This window comes from Hypanus sabinus, chromosome 13 (assembly GCF_030144855.1).
Source record: "Hypanus sabinus isolate sHypSab1 chromosome 13, sHypSab1.hap1, whole genome shotgun sequence".
NCBI lineage: Eukaryota > Metazoa > Chordata > Chondrichthyes > Myliobatiformes > Dasyatidae > Hypanus > Hypanus sabinus.
In genome coordinates this window covers 28168820-28188935 of record NC_082718.1, presented here as the reverse complement: position 1 = coordinate 28188935, position 20116 = coordinate 28168820, and the positions used below count along the sequence as shown (strand labels likewise).

Below are 20116 nucleotides of genomic sequence, written 5' to 3'. Positions count from 1 at the left end.
TCAAATTCCCTTTTTTTCTGATCAGCTTCTAACCTACAATGCTCCAATTCTGCTTTACTTTGTTCCAACTTAATTTGTTCAATTTGCAACAGCATCTCTACGTTACTTATTGGAAATGACTCTAAAATCGATTCATCAAAATCACCTGAATCCACATAGTGTGAAGTGATTTTTCTCTGTATTAGAGCCTTTGATGTAGATTTCAAAATACCTTTAAGTTGCCATCTCCTAGCTATCTCAGACACCTCAGTCTTTTTCACCTTCGCTAACAACTCTGCGTCTGGCGAAGCCAGAAACTCATCAATATTCATTGTTGCCAAATACCACTCACAAGCCAATCAAACAAAAGAATCGAGTATTCCCCTTTTCCAAAACACCGATTCAAAATTTAACAAGCATTTAAACTCAAATGATCCATCTTGGACGCAGCCCCCATATTGATGTTACAGATTCAGCAACAATAAATATATGAGTGAGGCAGAGGTTTTATAACAAACAAAACATTTATTAAACACTGAAAAACAAACCCCCCAAAAGTAAACAAATCACTAATGTAACCGGAAATCAGCTGCTGTGCGGCAGCTTAAACAGTTCTTAAAGCGATGTTGCAAAAGTTCAAAACGCTTACAGTCCATTTAAGGGAGAGACTTTTTAAGACGATTTAAATTCTCTTTCGCGTCGTGTTGTTGCGATTCCCAGTCGAACCACACTTTTCCCACGAAGAATTTACAAAGATGGAAAATGAAACAGCTTAAAGGGCACTGACCTTTCCTTTACAACACTGTTCCCAATCCTTTCTGCTATTCACAGGGGTTAACACGGGCACAGTCAATGAATTCCTTCCGAATGAGGATCAAACAAGGTTGAACCTGTTTCACTGTCGAAATTGACTTTCCTCAATCTTTTAACTCCCGGATTCCGATCTTCACTCTCCACTGATTCTCAACTAGCAGTATTATAAAGAAACTGCCGGCAATGACCTTTTAAACTTTAGGCATTAAATAAAACTCCATCTTTCAACTAAACTGTGTCATAACATTAAATCACGCAGCAGCATGAAGTCAACATGGCAAATCCAGCCACGAACTGCCCCTCCTCACAGTGAGGTGTCCTCCTTTTATACCCTGTAAAAAAAAACTGTCACATGACCTCTACTGGCAGGAAAATGACATCACTCCACCATCACAAGACCAGTACCTCAAGTCCAGTATAGCTTCAACCCCAGTCACGTGACAAGTACACCACTGTCACATGTCGCGGGTACGTAACAATGGGTAAAACTCCAAGAATGCATCACATAGAACACAGTACAGCAGAGACACACATTCTCAACAAAATAACTCATATAGACATCAGTGGAGTCTGCACCCATCCCTACAGCACAGTATTGCTTATAGACCTCCAAATTGAAAAACAGGCCTCCACTGCCAGTATAACTCCTACCAACAAGCCAATTTTGCATCCTTAATTTCTCGTCAGCCAAAGATGAACCTCTTTTTTTTTGCTACATGGCAGTTGGGGGGGGGAGGGGTTAAACTAAAGTGGCAGTGGGATGGGAACCAGAGTGCCAGAACAGATAGTGGAGAGGCTGTGAAGACAACTTTCTGATTCCTGACTTTGAGCATGGTGTGACCAGTGTCCTGAGCTGCATATATTTCAATGCAAGAAGTATCATAGGAAAGGCAGATGTGCTTAGGGCATGGATCAACACCTGGAATTATTATAGTCATTAGTGAGACTTGGTTGCAGGAGAGACAGGACTGGCAGCTCAATATTCCGGGGTTCCATTGTTTTAGACGTGACAGAGTGGAAGGGATTAAAGGAGGAGGGCTGGCTTTCCCAGTTAAGGAAAATGTCACAATGTTACAGTGCTCAGTCAGGAGAACTTGTCTAGCAAGGCATTATGGGTGGAACTGAGGCATAAGAAAGATACGACCAAGTTAATGGGGCTATATTACAGAACACCCAACAGTCCGCAGGATTTAGATGAACAAGTTTGTAGAGAAATCACAGTGGTGTTGCAAGAAACATAAGGCTGTTGTACTAGATGATTTTAACTTTACACTTATTGACTGGGACACCAATACTGCAAAAGGACTAGATAGGATAGAGTTTGTCAAATGTGTTTAGGAAACTGTCCTTAATCAGCATGTAGAAGTCCCAGTGAGAGAGCATGCGATACATTGTCAGCTAGTGGGAAATGAGACAGGTCAGGTGACAGAAGTTTGTGTTGGGGAACATTTCACAGCAAGTGCTCATAATGCCATTAGTTTCAAAGTAAATATGGAAAAGGACAGGTCTGGTCCACAGGTTGAGGTTCTGAATTGGAGAAAGGCCAAGGTTAAGAAAATAAAAGGAGGTACATAGCAGGTATAGGCTGCTAGGAACAAATGGAGCATAATAAATACAAGAGAACACTTCAGAAAGCAATCTGAAGGGCAAAAAGAAGACATGAGGTTGTTCTAGCAGACAAGGTAAAGAAGAATCGTAAGGCATTCTATAGATTTGTTAAGAGTAAAAGGTTTGCAAGGGACAAAATTGGTCCTCTGGAAGATCAGAATGGTAATCCATAGATGAAGCCAAGAGCGATGAGGGAGATCTTAAATGGATTTTTTGCATCATTATTTACTTGGGAAACAGACACAGAGTATAGAAGTGAGGCAAAGCAGCAACAAGGTCGTGAACCACATACAGATTACAGAGAAGGTTTTTACTGTCTTGAGGCAAATCAGGGTGCATAGATCCACAGGGCCTGACAAGGTGTTCCCTCAGACACTGTGGGAGGCAAGCACAGAATTTGCAAGGGGCCCTAGAAGAGATATTTAAATCATCCTTAGCGACAGGTGAGGTACCAGAGGGTTGGAGAATAGCTAATGTTGTTTTGTTGTTTAAGAAGGGCTCTAAGAAGAAACTAGGAAATTAAAGGCCAGTAAGCCCAACATCAGAAGATGGAAAGTTATTGGAAGTATTCTAAGGGGCCAGATACATGGGTATTTGGAAAGACAAGGACCGATTAGAGACAGTCAGCATGACTTTGTGTGTAATAGGTCATGTCTAACCAATCTTGTAGAATTTTTTGAGGAAGTCACCAGGAAAGTGGATGAAGGCAAGACAATGGATGTTGTCAACTTGGACTTTAGCAGGGCATTTAACAAGGGTGCACAGGAGGTTGGTCAAGAAGGTTCCGTCATTCAGCATTCAAGATGAGGTAGTAAATTAGATTAGACATTGGCTTTGTGGGAGAAGCCAGAGTGTGTTAGTAGAAGGTTGTCTCACTGACTGGAGGCCTCTGACTAGCAGCATGCTGCAGGGATTGGTGTTGGGTCCATTGTTGTTTGTCATTTATATCAATGATCTTGGATGATAATGTGGTAACTGGATCAGCAAATTTGTAGATGACACCAAGATTCGGGGTGTAGTGGACAGTGAAGACAATCATATCTTGCGGCAGGGTCTGGACCAGCTGATGAAATGGCAGATGAAATCTAATACAGACAAGTGCACGCCAGTGGGACTAAACAGGGTAGGTCTTACACAGGGCACTGTGGAGTGCATTGGAACAAAGGGATCTGGGAATACATGGCCATAATTCATTGAAAGTGGTGTCACAGGTAGATAGGGTTGTAAAGAAACATCCTGGCACATTGGCCTTCATTAATCAATGTATAAGGTGCAGAAGATGGGATGTTATGTTGAAGTTGTATAAGACATTGGTAAGGCCTAATTTGGAGTATTGAGTGCAGTTTTGGTCATTTACCTACAAGAAAGATGTAAATAAGTTTGAAGGAGTACAGAGAAAATTTACAAGGATGTTGCCAGGACTGGAGGACCTGAGTTATATGGAAAGATTGAATAGGTTAGGACTTTATTCCTTATAACATAGAAGATTGAGTGGAGATTTGACAGAGGTATTATGAGGGGTATAGACAAGGTAAATGCAAGCAGGCTTTTTCTACTGAGGTCAGGTGGAACTACAACTAGAGGTCATGGGTTAAGAGTGAAAGGCAAAAGGTTTAATGGAAATATGAGAGGAAATTTCTTCACTCAAAGTGTCACGAGAGTGTGGAATGACCTGCTGGTGCTAGTGATACATATAAGCTTGATTTCAATGTTTAAGAGAAGTTTGGATAGGTACGTGGATGTGTCGGGTATGGAGGGTCATGGTCCCAGAGCAGGTCAATGGAAGTAGGTAAGTTAAATAGTTCCAACACAGACTAGATGGACCAAAGGGCCTGTTTCTGTGCTGTACTTTTCTATGACTCTGTAACTCTATGGTACCTTGTACCTGAAAGATTGTTTTTGCAAATTCTGTACTTTTTAAATGCTATCCACTGCCTGTCCATTGAGATTCCTTTCAAAACTTTCTCCCAATCAGCCATTTCACATCACTGTACTTCATTGTTTCCCTTGTTTGGCTATGCATTAAACAACATCATTTTAACATCCACAATCATATGACAGACACTCTTCTCCAAAAGCCAGCTAACTGAGGGCATCATTTTTGTGGGATGTAAATTTGTAAATACCACAAAGGTGACCACGTTATTGTTCAGTGAATGTTCTGAGATTCTGATTCTGTAAAAAAAAAAGTAAGTCCATTGCCTGAACTGGTGTCGCCTTATTCTTTGAAAGGTGCTGATTGATTTGTCTAATGCCTCACATTTTGATAATACTTTGCGATGGTATCCGCTGAAGGAACAAACTGAGAGTATTGACCAAGTTAGGCCACATTCTGGACAGAGCAGCCAGCAACAACCAAAATCTTCAGTAATTAAGAGTCGCAGCCATGGCATCTTCCCAGATCCATCAAAGGGTAAGTCTCAGTCTTTCCATGTTTCCCCCAAGTACTCGTGTAAATTTTTTAATCCCTGGTCCCTTTTGTCTTCTCATTTACCCATTGTTCAGAGGAAGGAGTCTGTCTTGTTCATGATTGATTGTGTGGATAAATTTTTATCATAACTGATGCAAAAACTGACAGTAAATAAGTTTTAAGAAACAGATCCATCAGCCCACAATGGTCTCTGTTTTCACCGTGGAGAAAGACATGAAGCCCTTAGATCTTGAGATAGTTAATAGGCATGGTCTGCAATATAGCAGGGGAGGTGCTAAAAGTCTGATGAATCTCTGTAGAGTGATTCAGTTTAATAAGTGAACATTATGAGCTGCTAGAGAAGACACTGCAAGAGCCCTCGGATCATCATTGGCAATTGGTGCCAGAAATCTGGAGATTTTTTTTAAGTGATCGAGAAGGTTGATGAAGGCAGGGCAGTAGACATAGTCTGTATGGATTTCAGTAAGGCCTTAGGTAAGGTTACAAATGGTAAGTTGCTGTGAAAAAGTAGATCACATCGGAGCTAGGGAGAGTTGGGGCAGGAAGCAGAGAAAGATGGTGAAAGGCTGTTTCTTGGACTGGAAGCCTGTGGCTAGTGGTGTTCCCCAGAGCCAGGTAGAAAGTCCATTAATATTTGTAATCTAATCCAAGTTATCTGTCAGCGATTTGGATGGGACTGTACAAAACAGGGTTTGCAGTTGACACTAAAATCAGTGGAATCATAGACAGTAAAGATGGTGATCAGGATTTACAGAGAAATCATGACCAGGTGAGTAAGTGGGCTGAGAACTGGTAAACAGAGTTTAATTTGAATTGAGTCATAGAGTGCTACAGAATAGAATCAGACCCTCCACCCCATCTAGTCTATGCCGAACTGTTACTCTGCCTAGTTCCATTGACCTGCACCTGGACCACATCCCTTCATAACCCTCCATTCCATGTACTTACCCAAAATTCTCCAATTCCCATCCACAGTTCCAAACTCACACTACCCTCTGAGTGAACTATTTTACTTTTCACCCTTAACCTATGACCTCTAGTTCCAGTCCCACCCACCCTCAGTGGGAAAAGCCTGCTTGCATTTACTCTATCTATATCCCTCATAACTTTTTATACCTCTGTCAAATCTCCCCTCATTCTCCTGCGCTCCAGGGAAAAATATCCTAACCTATTCAAACTTTCCCTATAACTCTGGTCTTCAAGTCCCGGCAACACCCTTGTAAATTTTCTCTGTATTCTTTCAATCTAATTGAAATCTTTCTTGGAGTTAGGTGACCAGAACTGCACACGATACTCCATAGTTCACCTCACCAACAGCTTCAGCCTAACATCCAAATTCCTCTACACAGTACACTGATTCAAGAAGGCCAATGTGTCAAAACAGCTCTTTATGACCTATTCTACCTGTGACACTACTTTCATGGAATTATGGTTCTGTATTCCCAGATCCCAAAGATAAAAGAATATTCCAAAGGGAGGCTAACACAACCATGACTGACATAGACAGTATAAAGGAAAAGAGGGGGCATAAACTATAGACTATAGCAAAAATTAGTGGAAGTTACAGAATTGGGAAGCTTTTAAAAACCAACAGAAGGCAGCCAAAAAGCCATAAGGAGGTAAAATAAATGAAATATGATGGTAACCTAGCCAATAATATAAAAAAGGATATCAAAAGTTTTCTTCAGATATATAAAGAGCAAAAGAGAGGTGAGAGTGGATGTCAGACTACTGGAAAATGATGCTGAATAGTAGTAATGGGGGACAACATAATGGTGGATGAACTTAATAAGTATTTTGGTCTACACCCCAGGGTTCTGAAAGAGGTAGCTGAAGTGATTGTGGAGGCATTAGTAATGATCTTTCAAGAATCACTAGATTCTAGAATTGTTCCAGAGGACCAGAAAATTGCAAATGTCACTCCACACTTTAGGATAAACAAAGGAGAGTCAGTGGATGTTGTTTACTTGGATTTTCAGAAAGCCTTCGACAAGCTACTGCACATGAGCCTGCTTAATAAGGTAAGAGCCATGGTATTACAGTAAAGAAATTAGCATGCATAGATGGTTGGCTGGCTGGCAGGAAGCAAAGAGTGGGAATAAAGGGAGCCTTTTCTGGTTGGCGGCCGGTGACAAGAGGTGTTCCATAGGGGTCTGTGTTGGGACCAATTCTTTTCACATTAATAATTTGAATGATGAAATTGATGGCTGTCTGGCCAAGTTTGCAGACAATACGAAAGTAGGTGGGGAGGCAGGTAGTGTTGAGGAAGCAGGGAGTCTGCATAAGGACTTAGACAGATTTGAAGAATAGGCAAAGTGGCAGATGGACTATAGTGTAGGGAAGGGTATGATCATGCACTTTGACAGAATGAATAAAGGAGTAGACTATTTTCTAAATAGGAAGAAAATTCAAAAATTCTCATTGAAAACTATAAAATATTGAAAGTCATAGATAGTGTGGCCCTGGGGAGGAAGTTTCCTTTTGTGGTTGAGTCTAGGACCATAGGGCACAGCCCCAGAAGAGACAGGCATCCATTTAGACCAGAGATGAGGAGGAATTTCTTTAGCCAGAGGGTTGTGAATCTGGAATTCATTGCCACAAACAGCTGTGGGGGCCAGGTCATTGTATTCGAAGTGGAGTTTGATAGGTTCTAGATCAGTTGGGGTGGCAAAGATTACAGGGAGAAGCCAAGAGAATGGGATTGAGGAGGATAATAAATCAGCCATGGTGTTATGTTGGAATAGACTTGATGGGCCAAATGGCCTACTTCAACTCCTATGTCTTATGGTCTTATTCCTCTGTTCGACCATACTCCTTAGCATTGTGTATTTAATATTTAAGTAATCTTGTATACAAACGTTTGTATATATTGATTAAGTATTCTTGTTTGTTTAAATAATTCATTATGAGTTATATGTATAAACACCTGAACTGCATACTTCATCTCACTACCACATGATACATACACACCTCACTTAATATACATGAAGTTAGACCCATATTTGCAAAATTCTGTGGCTTCCTTTGAAATAAGTTCCTTTTGAACTTACAAAACATCATGGTAACAAAGTATTTTTAAAACAAACCTGAGACTGCTATGATCCTTTTGAAGCCCAGGGAGATGTTCAAACTCAAAATAAACCAGAGAGAGAGTTATTAAAAGCAGCGCACCATGTGTTCAGAAGGGAAGACATGATTGAGCTTTTTTGTTAAAAAAAAGTCACAAAAAGGAAGAATTCATGGGTTCAAAAACAATGAGTACCATGTGACAATAATCATTCAAAAAAGCAGAAATGGCTAGCTACATTGGAAAGTTTGGCACACTTGATTACATAACAAATGACTGGATTTTATATACTGAGCTAATTGAACAATATTTTAAGCAAATTAAACAGCCAATGAGAAACAAGCACCAATTTTGCTGAGTATATTATGTTTCAAGATACGTTCGCTTAGAAGTATGACTGCTTTATCCAAACCAGCATAAATACACTTTGCTGATATGTCAAAGTAATGCAGGAACATTGAGAACCAAAGCCATTGTTGACTACAGAATGCTTTAGGTCTCATAAGTGAAATCAAAAAGAAAGAGAGTCCAATTCAGTGTACATGGCTGAATTGAAGAAGTTGACTGAGCATTATCAGTTCAGTAATAGTCTGAAAGATGCACTGAGAGTTTGTTTAGCTTGTAGAAGAAAGCATTTAAATTGGCTCCAAACTGAAGCACAGCTTACATTAAAAGAGCAGTTAAATTGTTGGTTCAATGGAAACTACAAATAGAGATGCAACTGAGCTGCAGTCAGGAATGAAAGTGAGTGAGAACAAAATTGCAAGGTCTAGACAGAACCAACCTGGCCAAACAAATTGTGTTACTGTTGTGGCAGGGGCTCAAGTACAACAGCCCCTTAGAGTTAAAGGTGAAACTTGGAGAAAATGCAACAAAGTAGAGAGCTTAAGGTAAAGGTGATCATAATACGAAAGAATTCACCTTGCAATTTGAGAAGGGTAGGCTAAACTCAAATGATTCAGCTTTACTGTGGGATAAATGGAATTACAAACATGAGGAGCTGACAAAAGTTAATTGGAAGGGAACACTAGCAGGGATGATGGCAGAACAGCTAAGGCAAGCAATTCAAAAGACAAAGGATAGATACATCCCAAAGAACAAGAAGTCTTCTAAAGGCAGGATGATGCAACTGAGGCTGATATCAGACCACTGGAAAATCATGCTGTAGAGGTTGTAATCGAGCACAAGGAACTGGCAGATGAACTGAATGCTGTAAGTATTTTGCAACAGCCTTCACTGTGGAATACACTAGCAGTATGCCAGAATTTCAGAAGTGTCAGGAAGCAGGAATGTGTGAAGTTACCATTACTAGAGAGAAGATGCTTGAGAAACTGAAAGGTCTGAAGTTACACAAGACACCTGGACCAGATAGTCTACACCCAGGGTTCTGAAAGAGGTGACTGAAGAGATTGTGGATGTGTAAGTAATGATCTTTCAAGAATCAGTCAATTCTGGCATTGTTCTGGAGTACTGAAAAATTTTAAATGTCACTCCAGTCTTCAGGAAGCAAGGGAGGCAGAAGAAAGGAAATTATAAGCCTGTTAGCCTGACATCAGTGGTTGGGAAGGTGTTGGAGCTGCTTGTTAAAGATGTGGTTATGGGGTACTTGGAGGCACATGATTGTTACAAGGAAGCAGGTTCATGGGTCTGATAAATGAGACTGAAGACACTGATTGTGAATAAGCACATTAACCATTTACCTACAAACAGTAAAACATTCAATCAAACAAAGTCACCCTGTTACAAAAACTAGGATAGTAAACATTTGGTTACACTTCAAACTCATTAATTCTCCCCAAGTTACACAACACTTAGCTAAGAGTACATGTGGGCCCTTCTATATCTGCAGCACACTTTCCCAATGGTTCTTCAGCACCAGTCACAACCTCAGTATGAAGACAAAGAAAAATCTTGAAACTAGACACCAATGGGAAAGGGCTGCTGCATCTTTCGAATGGACCAATTGATGACCAACAGAGCAGAAGCAACTTTCAACCAAGTAAACTAACCCTTCACACTACAATAAGATACAAAGTCAGCATGGTTTCCTTTAAGGGAAAATCTTATCTGATAAAACAGTTGGAACTCTTTGAAGAAATAACAAACAGGATAGACAAAGGAGAATTGGTGGATGTTGTGTACTTAGATTTTCAGAAAGCCTTTGACAATGTGCCACACATGAGGCTGCTTCAGAAGTTAAGATCCCATGGTATTACAGGAAAGATACCAACATGGATAAAGCATTGCTGATTGGCAGGAAACAAAGAATGTGAATAAAGGGAGACTTTTTGGTTGTCTGTGTTGGGATCACTTCTGTTTACGTTACATACCAATGATTTGGATGATGGAATTGATGGCTTTGTGGCCAAATTTGTTGGTGATATGTGGGTGGAAGAGCCAATAATGCTTAGGAAGCAGAGGGGTTACAGATGGACTTACACAGATTAGGAGAATGGGCCAAGAAGTGCCAGATGGAATACAGTGTCAGGAAGTGTATGGTCATGCATTTTGGTAGAAGAAATATAATCACAGATTATTTTCAAAGTGAAGAGAAAATTTTAAAAATCTGAGGTTTAAAGGGACTGGAAGTCATTGTGCAGGATTCCCTAAAGGTTAATTTGCAGGTTGAGTCAGTGGTAAAGAAGGCAAATGCAATGTTAGCATTCATTTTGAGAGGATTAGAATGCAAAAGCAAGGATATAATAATGAGACTTTAAAGGCACTTACGAGACCTCACTTCGAGTATTGTGAGCAATTTTGGCCCCTTATCTAAGAAAGGATGTGCTGACGTTGGAAAGGATTGAACAGAAGTTCACAAAAATAATTTTGGAATTGAAAGTCTTATAATATGAGGACTGCCTGATGGTTCTGGGCCTGTACTCTCTGGAATTTAGAAGAATCGGAGTAACTTCATCAAAACCTATTGAATGTTAAAAGGCCTCGATTGAGTGGATAAGTGGAGGTTGTTTCCTATGGTGAGGGAGTCTAAGATGAGAGGACACAGCTTCAGAATAGAGGGCTGTCCGTTTAGAACAGAGATGAGAGGAATTTTTTTAGCAAGAGAGTGGTGTGTATGTTGGCCAAATGACTAATGTGCTTCTTCGCAATTATTGCCTTCTGTCTCACTTAACAGTCCTGTGAACCTGCTCCCCATAACAGTCATGTGCCTCCAAGTACCCCAAAAATACAGCCTTAACAATTGACTGTCTGCTCCCATATCTTATGGTCTTAAGTAGGACACATAAAAAGAGCATGACAGATAGATAAAAATAAATGGACTGCTCAGGGAAGAGAAGAATCTAAAAAGTCAAGTTGCAGTTTCAAAAACAGTACTAATCTGCATGCTGTTGATGAAAAATCTGATAACAATGAGTGTGATACAGAACTGTGTAGCCTTGAGTTTTACAGTGTGAAAATTAACAATAGACAAGCAATATGGCTTATGACAGAAGTGAACAACAAATTAATTAAAATGGAATTGGACTCAGTCATTCCACAAAATAAGTTTGAATGGCATTTCAAAGATACCAAACTGAAGCCTGCATATTTCTAACAAAGAACTTATACTGAAGAAAATATAACTCCTGAGGGACTGACATTTGTAACAATGAAATACAACAACCAACAAGCCTGTAGTGAAAACAGGAGGACCAGCACTGTGGAGGTGTGATTGGTTGAAACAACTACAATTTGTTTGTAGAGCCATCCACCATTTGCATGACACATCCCCTACAAGAGTCAACTGAAAGTGGATTAAGAATGGTACTGGATGATGCCACAACTGTCTCCATGCTGCACATCATGATCTGTTGCCCAACAGAGGACGAACATGTGTTTGTGCTAACCTCTCTGCCTCTGGTTGGAAAGCATATTGGACCAAGGAAGGACCTTGCTTTGAGGAATCATGAAAGTGCCAAAAGCAGTGATCTGACTACAACAATTTTTGTAGGCAACATATCTGAGAAAGTTTCTGAAATGTTAATCAGACAGTTACTTCCAAAATGTGGCTTGGTTTTAAGAGAGTTCAAGGAGCTTCAAGGAAATTGCAAGCTTTTGGTTTTTGTGAGTATAAAGAACCAGAATCTACTCTGCGTGCATTAAGGTTATTGCATGAACTTCAAGTGGGAGACAAAGAACTGCTTGTAAAAGTAGATGCAAAGACTTAAGCCCAGATGGATGAATGGAAGGCCAAAAAGAAAGGAGTCAATGGAGATACGAAAACAGAGGTTTTGTCAGTGATGAATCTATGGAATTCATTGCCACAAGTAGCTGTGGAGGCTAAGTCATTGGGTATATTTAAGGCAGAGGTTGAAAATTCTTGATTAGTTAGGGCATGAATGGATACAGGGAGAAGACAGGAATTGGGGCTGAGAGGGAAAATGGATCAGCCATGATGAAACGGCAGAGCAGTGTCAATGGGCCAATGGCCTAATTCTATTCCTATATCTTATGGACTTATGTTGTGACTGAGATCAGATCATAAAGGAAACAATAAAAGGATTAATACACAATAATACAGTGAACAAAACACACCCTCCCAAGATCAAGATGCACAAACTAGAAGAAGAAAGAGGAACAAGAAAAAAGCTGGCTCCCACTGTCAGAACCACTTCCTGCAGTCTCCAAGTCAACTCCTACAAATACCACAGGTGAGGCCCCAGAACCTGAGATTGTTTCACAGCCACAAGTCTCACCTGCCAAGCAGAGTGATCCCCTTGTCAGAGAAGATGTTAATCTACAAGAGTAAGAAGTCTTAGTTAGTGACTTTAGGCCTAAATGGGACAATTTAAAATTTACTATGCTGTGGATGTCTGCATATTGCAGATATATTATACTGTGCATATGGTTGATGAATTCCCTATTGAGTTGGAGTTTATAGCTAAGGAGGTAGGAGTGTTGTGTATTTAATATTTAAGTAATATTAGAGCAATTTTGTAAATATATTATTTGATTAAGCATTCTTGTTCATTTAAGTAATTCCTTACAAGTATAAATACATGAATTGCATACGTCAGCATGCTACCACATAGTACACACATGCCTCACTTAAAGTAAACACAAAGTTAGACCCACATCCCCAGACTCCCATATCTTCCTTGGAATTAATGTTTTTAACTAACAAAGCATAACACTAAGTACCCTACCACTCACCGTGTATGTTCATAAAGGCCAATGTGCCAGAAGCTTTCTTTACGACCCCTATCTACCTGTGTCACGACTTTCAAGGAATTGTGCACTTGTATTCCCCAAATAGGGGTTCAGGAGTACACACAAGAGATGCTGGAAATCCAGTGTTACACACACAAAATGCTGAATGATCCCAGCAGGTGAGGCAGCAGGGAGAGGAATAAAGAGTCAACATTTCAGGCTTCATCGGGACTGGAAAGGAAGGGGGATGAAGCCAGAATAAGAAGGTGGGGAGAGAGGATTGAGCACAAGCTGGAAGATGATAGACGAGTTAAGTGGGTGGGTGGGGATGAAGTGAGATGCTGGGAGGTGATGGAAAAGTTAAAGGGCTGTTTTAGAATGAATCTGATAGGAAAGAAGAGTGTACCATGGGAGAACGGGAGGAGGAAGGGCTGCAAATAGAGCTTAATAGTAGGATCTCATTGAAGATGGCAGAAGTTGTGGAGAATGATGTGCTGGATATGAAAGCCAGTGGGGTGGTAGGTGAGAACAAGAGGAACTCTATCCCTGTTAAGGCAGCAGGATGATGGGGCAAAGGCTGCTGTCCAGGAAATGGAGGAGATGCAAGTGAAGGCGGCACCAATGACACACTCAGCAGTTGTGGACCCATTTTTTGGAGGACTCTGAGGTTCAATTTCCACGTGTTTCTTGTTACTCCTTTTTTTTTGTTATTTTTGCAATTTTACCCAGGCGCTTCGGCTAACTAGCTCTGTGGCCGAAGCCTGCAGTCATCGACACAGCGCTAAACTGAGCTGAGTCGGTGCCTGTGGTTCCTGGACCGTTTTGGGGACTCTGTGGTTTGATGTTTAATATTCTGTCTGTTATTTGCTTACCTTTTGCTGCTTGCAAGATCTGTTCTTTTCTCGCACATTGGAGTTTTGATGTCTTCTTTAAGTGGTTCCATAGCGTTTCTTTGTTTCATGGCTGCCTGTGGGAGGATGAGAGTCAGGGTTTTATATTGTATATATACTTTGCACTTTGAAACTTTGAATACAAGTTCATGCTTTCCTGAAAGTGGCATCAGAGGTAAACAGGGTGATGAAAAAGGCTTTTGGCATACAGGCCTTCATCAGTCAGGGCACTGAGCATGAAAGTGGCGATGCTCTGCTGCAGTACAAGATATTTGGTGAGGACACACCTGGATTGTTGTGTGCAGTTTTGGTTATGAAAGTTATCTTCAAGCTGAAAGATACAGAATGCAAAGAAGATTTACAATGATGCTGTCATGGCTCAAGAGAGTGAGTTAGAGGCAGGACAGGCTGTGATTTCATTGCTTGGAAGTTGGAGTTCCCAAACTTGTTTTTGCCATTGACCCTTGCCATTAACCAAGGATTCCGCAGACACCAGGTTGGGAACCCCTGGCTTAGAGTGTCGGAGACTGAGAGGTGATCTTATAGAGGTGTAGAAACTCATGAGGGACACAGAAAGGATGAATGCAAACAAAGATTTTCCCAGGGAAAGGGAATCAAAAGCTGGACATAGTTTTAAGGTGAGATGGGAAAGATTTAATAGGAATCCGAGGATCAACTTGTCATAAATACGGTATATGAAATGAGCTGCCAGAAGAAGTGATTGAGGGGGATATAACTACAAAGGACACTCTACAGACCTGCTGATATCGGAATCTAGAGCAATAAACGATCTGCTGGAGGATCTCAGTAGGCCCAGAAGCATCTGTGGCAGGAAACAAAATGAATTCTGATGTAGAGTTCCACGTGAAACATCAACATTTTTCTTTCCTTCCATAGCTGCTGTTCAAACTCCAGCAGACCACAAGACGTAGGAGCAGAGTTAACCATTTGGCCCATTGAGTCTGATCTGCCATTTCATCATGCCTGCTCCATTTCTCTCTCAGCCCCAATCTCCTGCCTTCTCCCAGTAACTGCTCACGCCCTGAATAATCAAAAACTTAACAACCTCTGCCTTTAAGTATACTCAATGACTTGGCCTCCACAGCTGCTTGTGGCAATGAATTCTACAGATTCATCAGTCTCTGGCTAAAGAAATACCTCCTAATCTCCATTCTAAATGGACATCCCTCTGTCCTCTGGTCTTAGACTCCCACATCATAGGAAACGTCCTTTCCACATCCACTCTATAGAGGCCTTTCAACATTTGACTGGTTTCAGTGAAATCCCCCCCATTCTTCTAAATTCCAGCAAGTACAGGCCCAGAGCCATTGAACACTCCTCATATGATAAGCTTTTCAATCCAAGAATCATTTTCATGAAACCCGTTTCAACCCTCTCCAATGACAGCACACCCTTTCTTAGGTAGTTGGCCCAAAAGCGCTCCCTGTACTCCAAGTGATGCTTCACCAGTGCCTTATAGTCTCATCCTTGCTTTTATATTCTATTCCATTTGAACTGAATGCTAACATTGCATTTACCTTCCTCACCAGCTAATTGGTCTGCAAATTAACCTTGAGGGAATACTGCATTATGACTCCAAAGTCCCTTTGCACCTCAGATTTTTGATTTTTCTCTCCATTTTGAAAATAGTCTACACTTGTATCTGTTCTACCAAAGTGCATGACCATACACTTCCCGACACTGTATACCATCTGCCATTTCTTTGCCCATTCTCCTAATCTGTCCAAGTCCTTCCTTAGCCACTCTGCTTCCTAAGTACTATCAGCCCTCCACCTATCTTCATATCATTCGCAAACTTGTCCATAAAACCATCAATTCCTTCATCCAAATCATTGACATTTAACGTAAAAAGAAGCAGTCACAACACAGATCTCTACAGAGCACCACTAGTCACTGGCAGCCAACTAGAAAATTCCCACTTGTTGCCTCCTGTCTATCAGCCATTGCTTTATCTTTGCTGGTATCTTTCCTGTAATACCAGGGGCTCTTAACTTGTTAAGCAGCCTCATGTGTGGCACTTCATCAAAGGCCTTCTGAAAATCCAAGTACACAACATCAACTGATTCTCCTTTATCTATCCTGCTTGCCGTTTCCTCAAAGGATTCCAACAGGTTTCTCAGGAAAGATTTTCCCTTCAGGAAACCATACTGATTATGGCCTATTTTATCATGTGTCTCCAAGTATCCTCACACCTCATCCTTAACACTTGATTCCAACATCTTCCCAACCACTGAGGACAGACTAACTGGTCTATAATTTCCTTTCTTCTGCCTCTCTCCCTTATTGAGGATTACATTTACAATTTCCCAGTTCTCCAGAACAATGCCAGAATCTAGAAATTACTGAAAGATCATTACTAATGGCTCCAAAACCTCCTCAGCCACGTCTTTCAGAACCCTGGGTGTAGACCATCTGGTCCAGGTGATTTGTCTACCTTCAGACCATTCAAGAACCTTTTCCCTAGTCTTGGCAACTTAATTCAGTTCTGACCCCCAACACTCTCTACCTTCCAGCATACTGCTAGTATCCTCCAGTGAAGACTTATGCAAAATACTTATTCAGTTTATCTGCCATTTCCTTGTTCCCCATTACCATGTCTCCAGCATCATTTTCCAGCTGCCCGATATCTGCTTTCACCTTGCTTTTACTTTTTATATATCTAAAGAAACTTCTGGTATCCTCTTTAATATTACTGGCTAGCTTAGCTTCATATTCCATCTTTTCTTCCTTTATAACTTTTTAGTTACCCCCTTATAGTTTTTAAAAGCTTTCCAATCCTCTAACTTCCCACCAACTTTTGCTCTATTTTATGCCTTCTTTTGGGCTTTTATGTTGACTTTGACTTTCCTTGTCAGCCCTGGTTGCGTCATCCTGCCTTTAGAATACTTTTTTTCTGTGAAATGTATCTATCCTGCACCTACTGAATTGTTCACAGAAACTCCAGACTTTGCTGTTCTGCCACCATCCCTGCTAGCGTTCCCTTCCAATCAATTTTGAACAGGTCCGCTCTCATGCATCTGTAATTTGCTTTACTCTATTTAGTACTGGTACATCAGACTTCAGCTTCTCCCTCTCAAATTGAAGGGTGAATTCGGTCATATTATGATCATGGCCCCAAAGGGTCCCTTTACCTTTAGCGCTCTAATCAATTCTGGTTCATTGCACAACACTCAATCCAGAATAGCTGATACCCTCAGGGGCTCAACCATGAGTTGCTTCAAAAAAGCCATTCTTGTAGACATTCTACAATATCTCCCTTGGGATCCCACACCAAACTGATTTTCTCAATCAACTTGCATATTGAAATCCCCAATGACTATCGTACCATTGCCCTTTTGACATGCATTTTCTATCTCTCATTGTAATTTTTAGCTCACATCTTTGCTACTGTTCAGAGGGCTGTATATAACTCCCATCAGGGTCATTTTACCCTTGCAGATCCTTAATTCTACCCACAACAATTGTACATCTTCTGATCCTATGTCATCTCTTTCTCAAGATTTGATTTCGATTTTTACTAACAGAACCACCCCACTCCCTCTGCTGACCTGCCCACCTTGGTGGTTAGGCTCTCAGCTACAATCTTCTTTCAGCCATGATACAGTGATGCCCACAACGTCATACATGCCAATCTCTAACTGTGCTACAAGTTTATCTACCTTATTCCATATACTGCGTGGATTCAGTCCTGTATTCATCACCCTTTTCAATGTTGTCCCCCTTTTACATTGCAACTCATCCCGTTGACTGCAATTTTTGCCCTATGATCAGCCCGTCCTTGCTAGCGGTCTCACTACACAGTACCTCTGTTTGAAAACCGACTAGCCCATCCTTTACCCTACCACTTCAGTTCCCAGCCCCTCAGCCAAATTAGTTTAAACCCTCCTCAATAGCTCCAGCAAGCCTGCCCACACTGTAAGTATCATAACAACGTTTGAGCAGGAAAGGTTCAGAGAGGTAGGGATCAAACATCAGTAAATAGGACCTGTTTAGATGGTAATCTTGGTTGAGGGCAAGTTGGGACAAGGGACTTGTTTCCATACTGTACGATTCTATAACTCGGAGAGGATAATATTGAATATCGTAGTGCAACTACTGAACATGTTTTTGTTTCCCCAGAGATGCACGTGCCCACCATTGAGAAATCTCAGAGTAGTCCTGCCAGCTCAAAATCATCATCAGAAGGACATTTGCGTTCTCACGGACCATCGCGAAGTCAGAGCAAAAGTAGCGTCACTCAGACCCACCTAGAAGATGCTGGAGCCGCCATTGCTGCCGCAGAAGCAGCTGTGCAGCAGCTCCGAGTGCAGCCAAGTAAACGACACAAATAACTTCCTCAGCATGGCAGCTTAACATTCATCTGTTGCCTTTTTACTTCGCTCCCTTAACTTTCTGAGCCTCAGTTCTGGTTTCTTCAGTTATCTGCAATTGTCTGCAAAGTCTGCTCACTGTATGTTGTAGTATCGGTTTGTGTTGCTGTGTTTCTAAATCACAGATTTCTTTCCTGACTGTTTTTATTTAATTTGGAATAAGGCAGTGAAACTGGCTGTTTCTGTACTGTTAGCCCCTTCACCACACAAATCTATCATTTTCATATGGGTTAGACCAAAATAGCAAACTTGGACAAAGTGAATAGTTTTATTGAGCAAAAGCATGAAATCCATTTGTTACTTTGTTACAGTTAATGGGTTCAATTCTTCTTGTTCTCGAGTCCTTTCAATAATCAGATGTCCTGCACCCAAGCTGTTGGACATGACACTCTGGTCAAGCCACAGAACTGGTGTGGAAATCTTTTCACTTCCTGAGAGAAAATCTTGTGCTGGAATGTATTGGCATAGAGTCACTGAGCTGTACAGCATAGGAATGGGCCCTCGGCCCACCTCGCCCATGCCCACCATGATTGCTGTCAATGTTGCCTGTGTACCTTCTACATCTTTCATATTCATGTACTCATCTAAATCCTTTTAAATGTTGTGAATGTTTCTGACCCTCTCACCGTCTCTGGCAGCTCACTCTAAATAACCATCACCTCTGTGTGAAAAATCTTGCCACTCAGATCTCCTTTAAGTTTCTCTCCTCTCACCACAGGTCAGTGAAATATAGTTTTAGACTCAGCTATCCTGAGAAAAGACTAACTATCTGTGCCCCTCATAAACTGATAAATCTTTGTAAGGTCATCTCTCAGCCTGCTATTCTCTAATGAGATTCAAACCCAGCTTATCCAAACACAGCCTGCAATTCCATGTCATTACACAAGTGGTAATGATTAAAATAATTTTAAATTTATTTCATTTTTAAGTCACAACTGAATTTTACTTATGGTATGCAGAATTTATTCTACTTGTGGTGGAAGGTGAACAGACTGACAGTACTTTAATAATAAATCTTGTCAAAGCAGCAGAACAATTAATGTAGTTCTTACAGTTACATCATTGGCTAATACTGCAATTGGGTAGAATAGTCTGTGGAGGAGACCTGCTTTTTAAATTGCAATGAGATCTTAGTCTACCGTTAATTTTAAAAATGTAGGGCATATTTTTTTCATTTTAGGCAAAACTATTAATTTTAATACAGGTTTTTCCTTTACCAATTTAAAGGTGGATTATTGAATCATTTGTGTATTATATGCACTTAAATTCTTCAATTGCCAATGATGATAAACAAGAATAAATATGAGTTTCTAGAATACTAACTTGCAGCTCTAAACATAGTCTTGTTTGAAAAGATCGCGTTAGACTCATGCCGAATGTTCATGTATGAAATGATGATTATAAAAGTAGTATTCACAATAAATGCATTATCAGTAAACTAATGACTAACAAGCCAGTCTGCTCAGCTGTGACATATAGACAAGGTAATGCAAGGTTTAACTTTAATCATAACTTTAATCATTGAAGATTTTTGTGGACCTCAAGACTATTGAACACTAAGTTGTGTTCAAAATTCAAAATAGTTAGTTCAAAATGTGGAATTCAAAATGGTGTTTCTTCCTGTTGTTAACAGGGGAGAGTTTGTGCATATACCAAGAAAGATTCTTCTTCCCTTTCTTCAATGATCAACTCTGCACTCTTGTCTGATTCCTTCCCCTCCAGCCCTTTGCCTTTCCTACCCACCTGGCTTCACCTGCCACCTTCTAACTATGCTCCCTCACCTCCTCCC

At 40.7% G+C, this 20116-nt stretch overlaps 1 protein-coding gene across 1 annotated transcript in view; it reads left to right on the top strand.

Annotated features, from left to right (window-relative positions):
- pcloa (piccolo presynaptic cytomatrix protein a) overlaps positions 1 to 20116 on the top strand; it is a 389623-nt gene that overhangs the window by 310889 nt on the left and 58618 nt on the right. Inside the window, exons 20-21 of the mRNA XM_059988484.1 lie at positions 4633 to 4813; positions 18077 to 18271. Of these exons, the coding sequence (XP_059844467.1) occupies positions 4633 to 4813; positions 18077 to 18271 (376 nt within the window). The remainder of the gene's footprint in view (positions 1 to 4632; positions 4814 to 18076; positions 18272 to 20116) is intronic.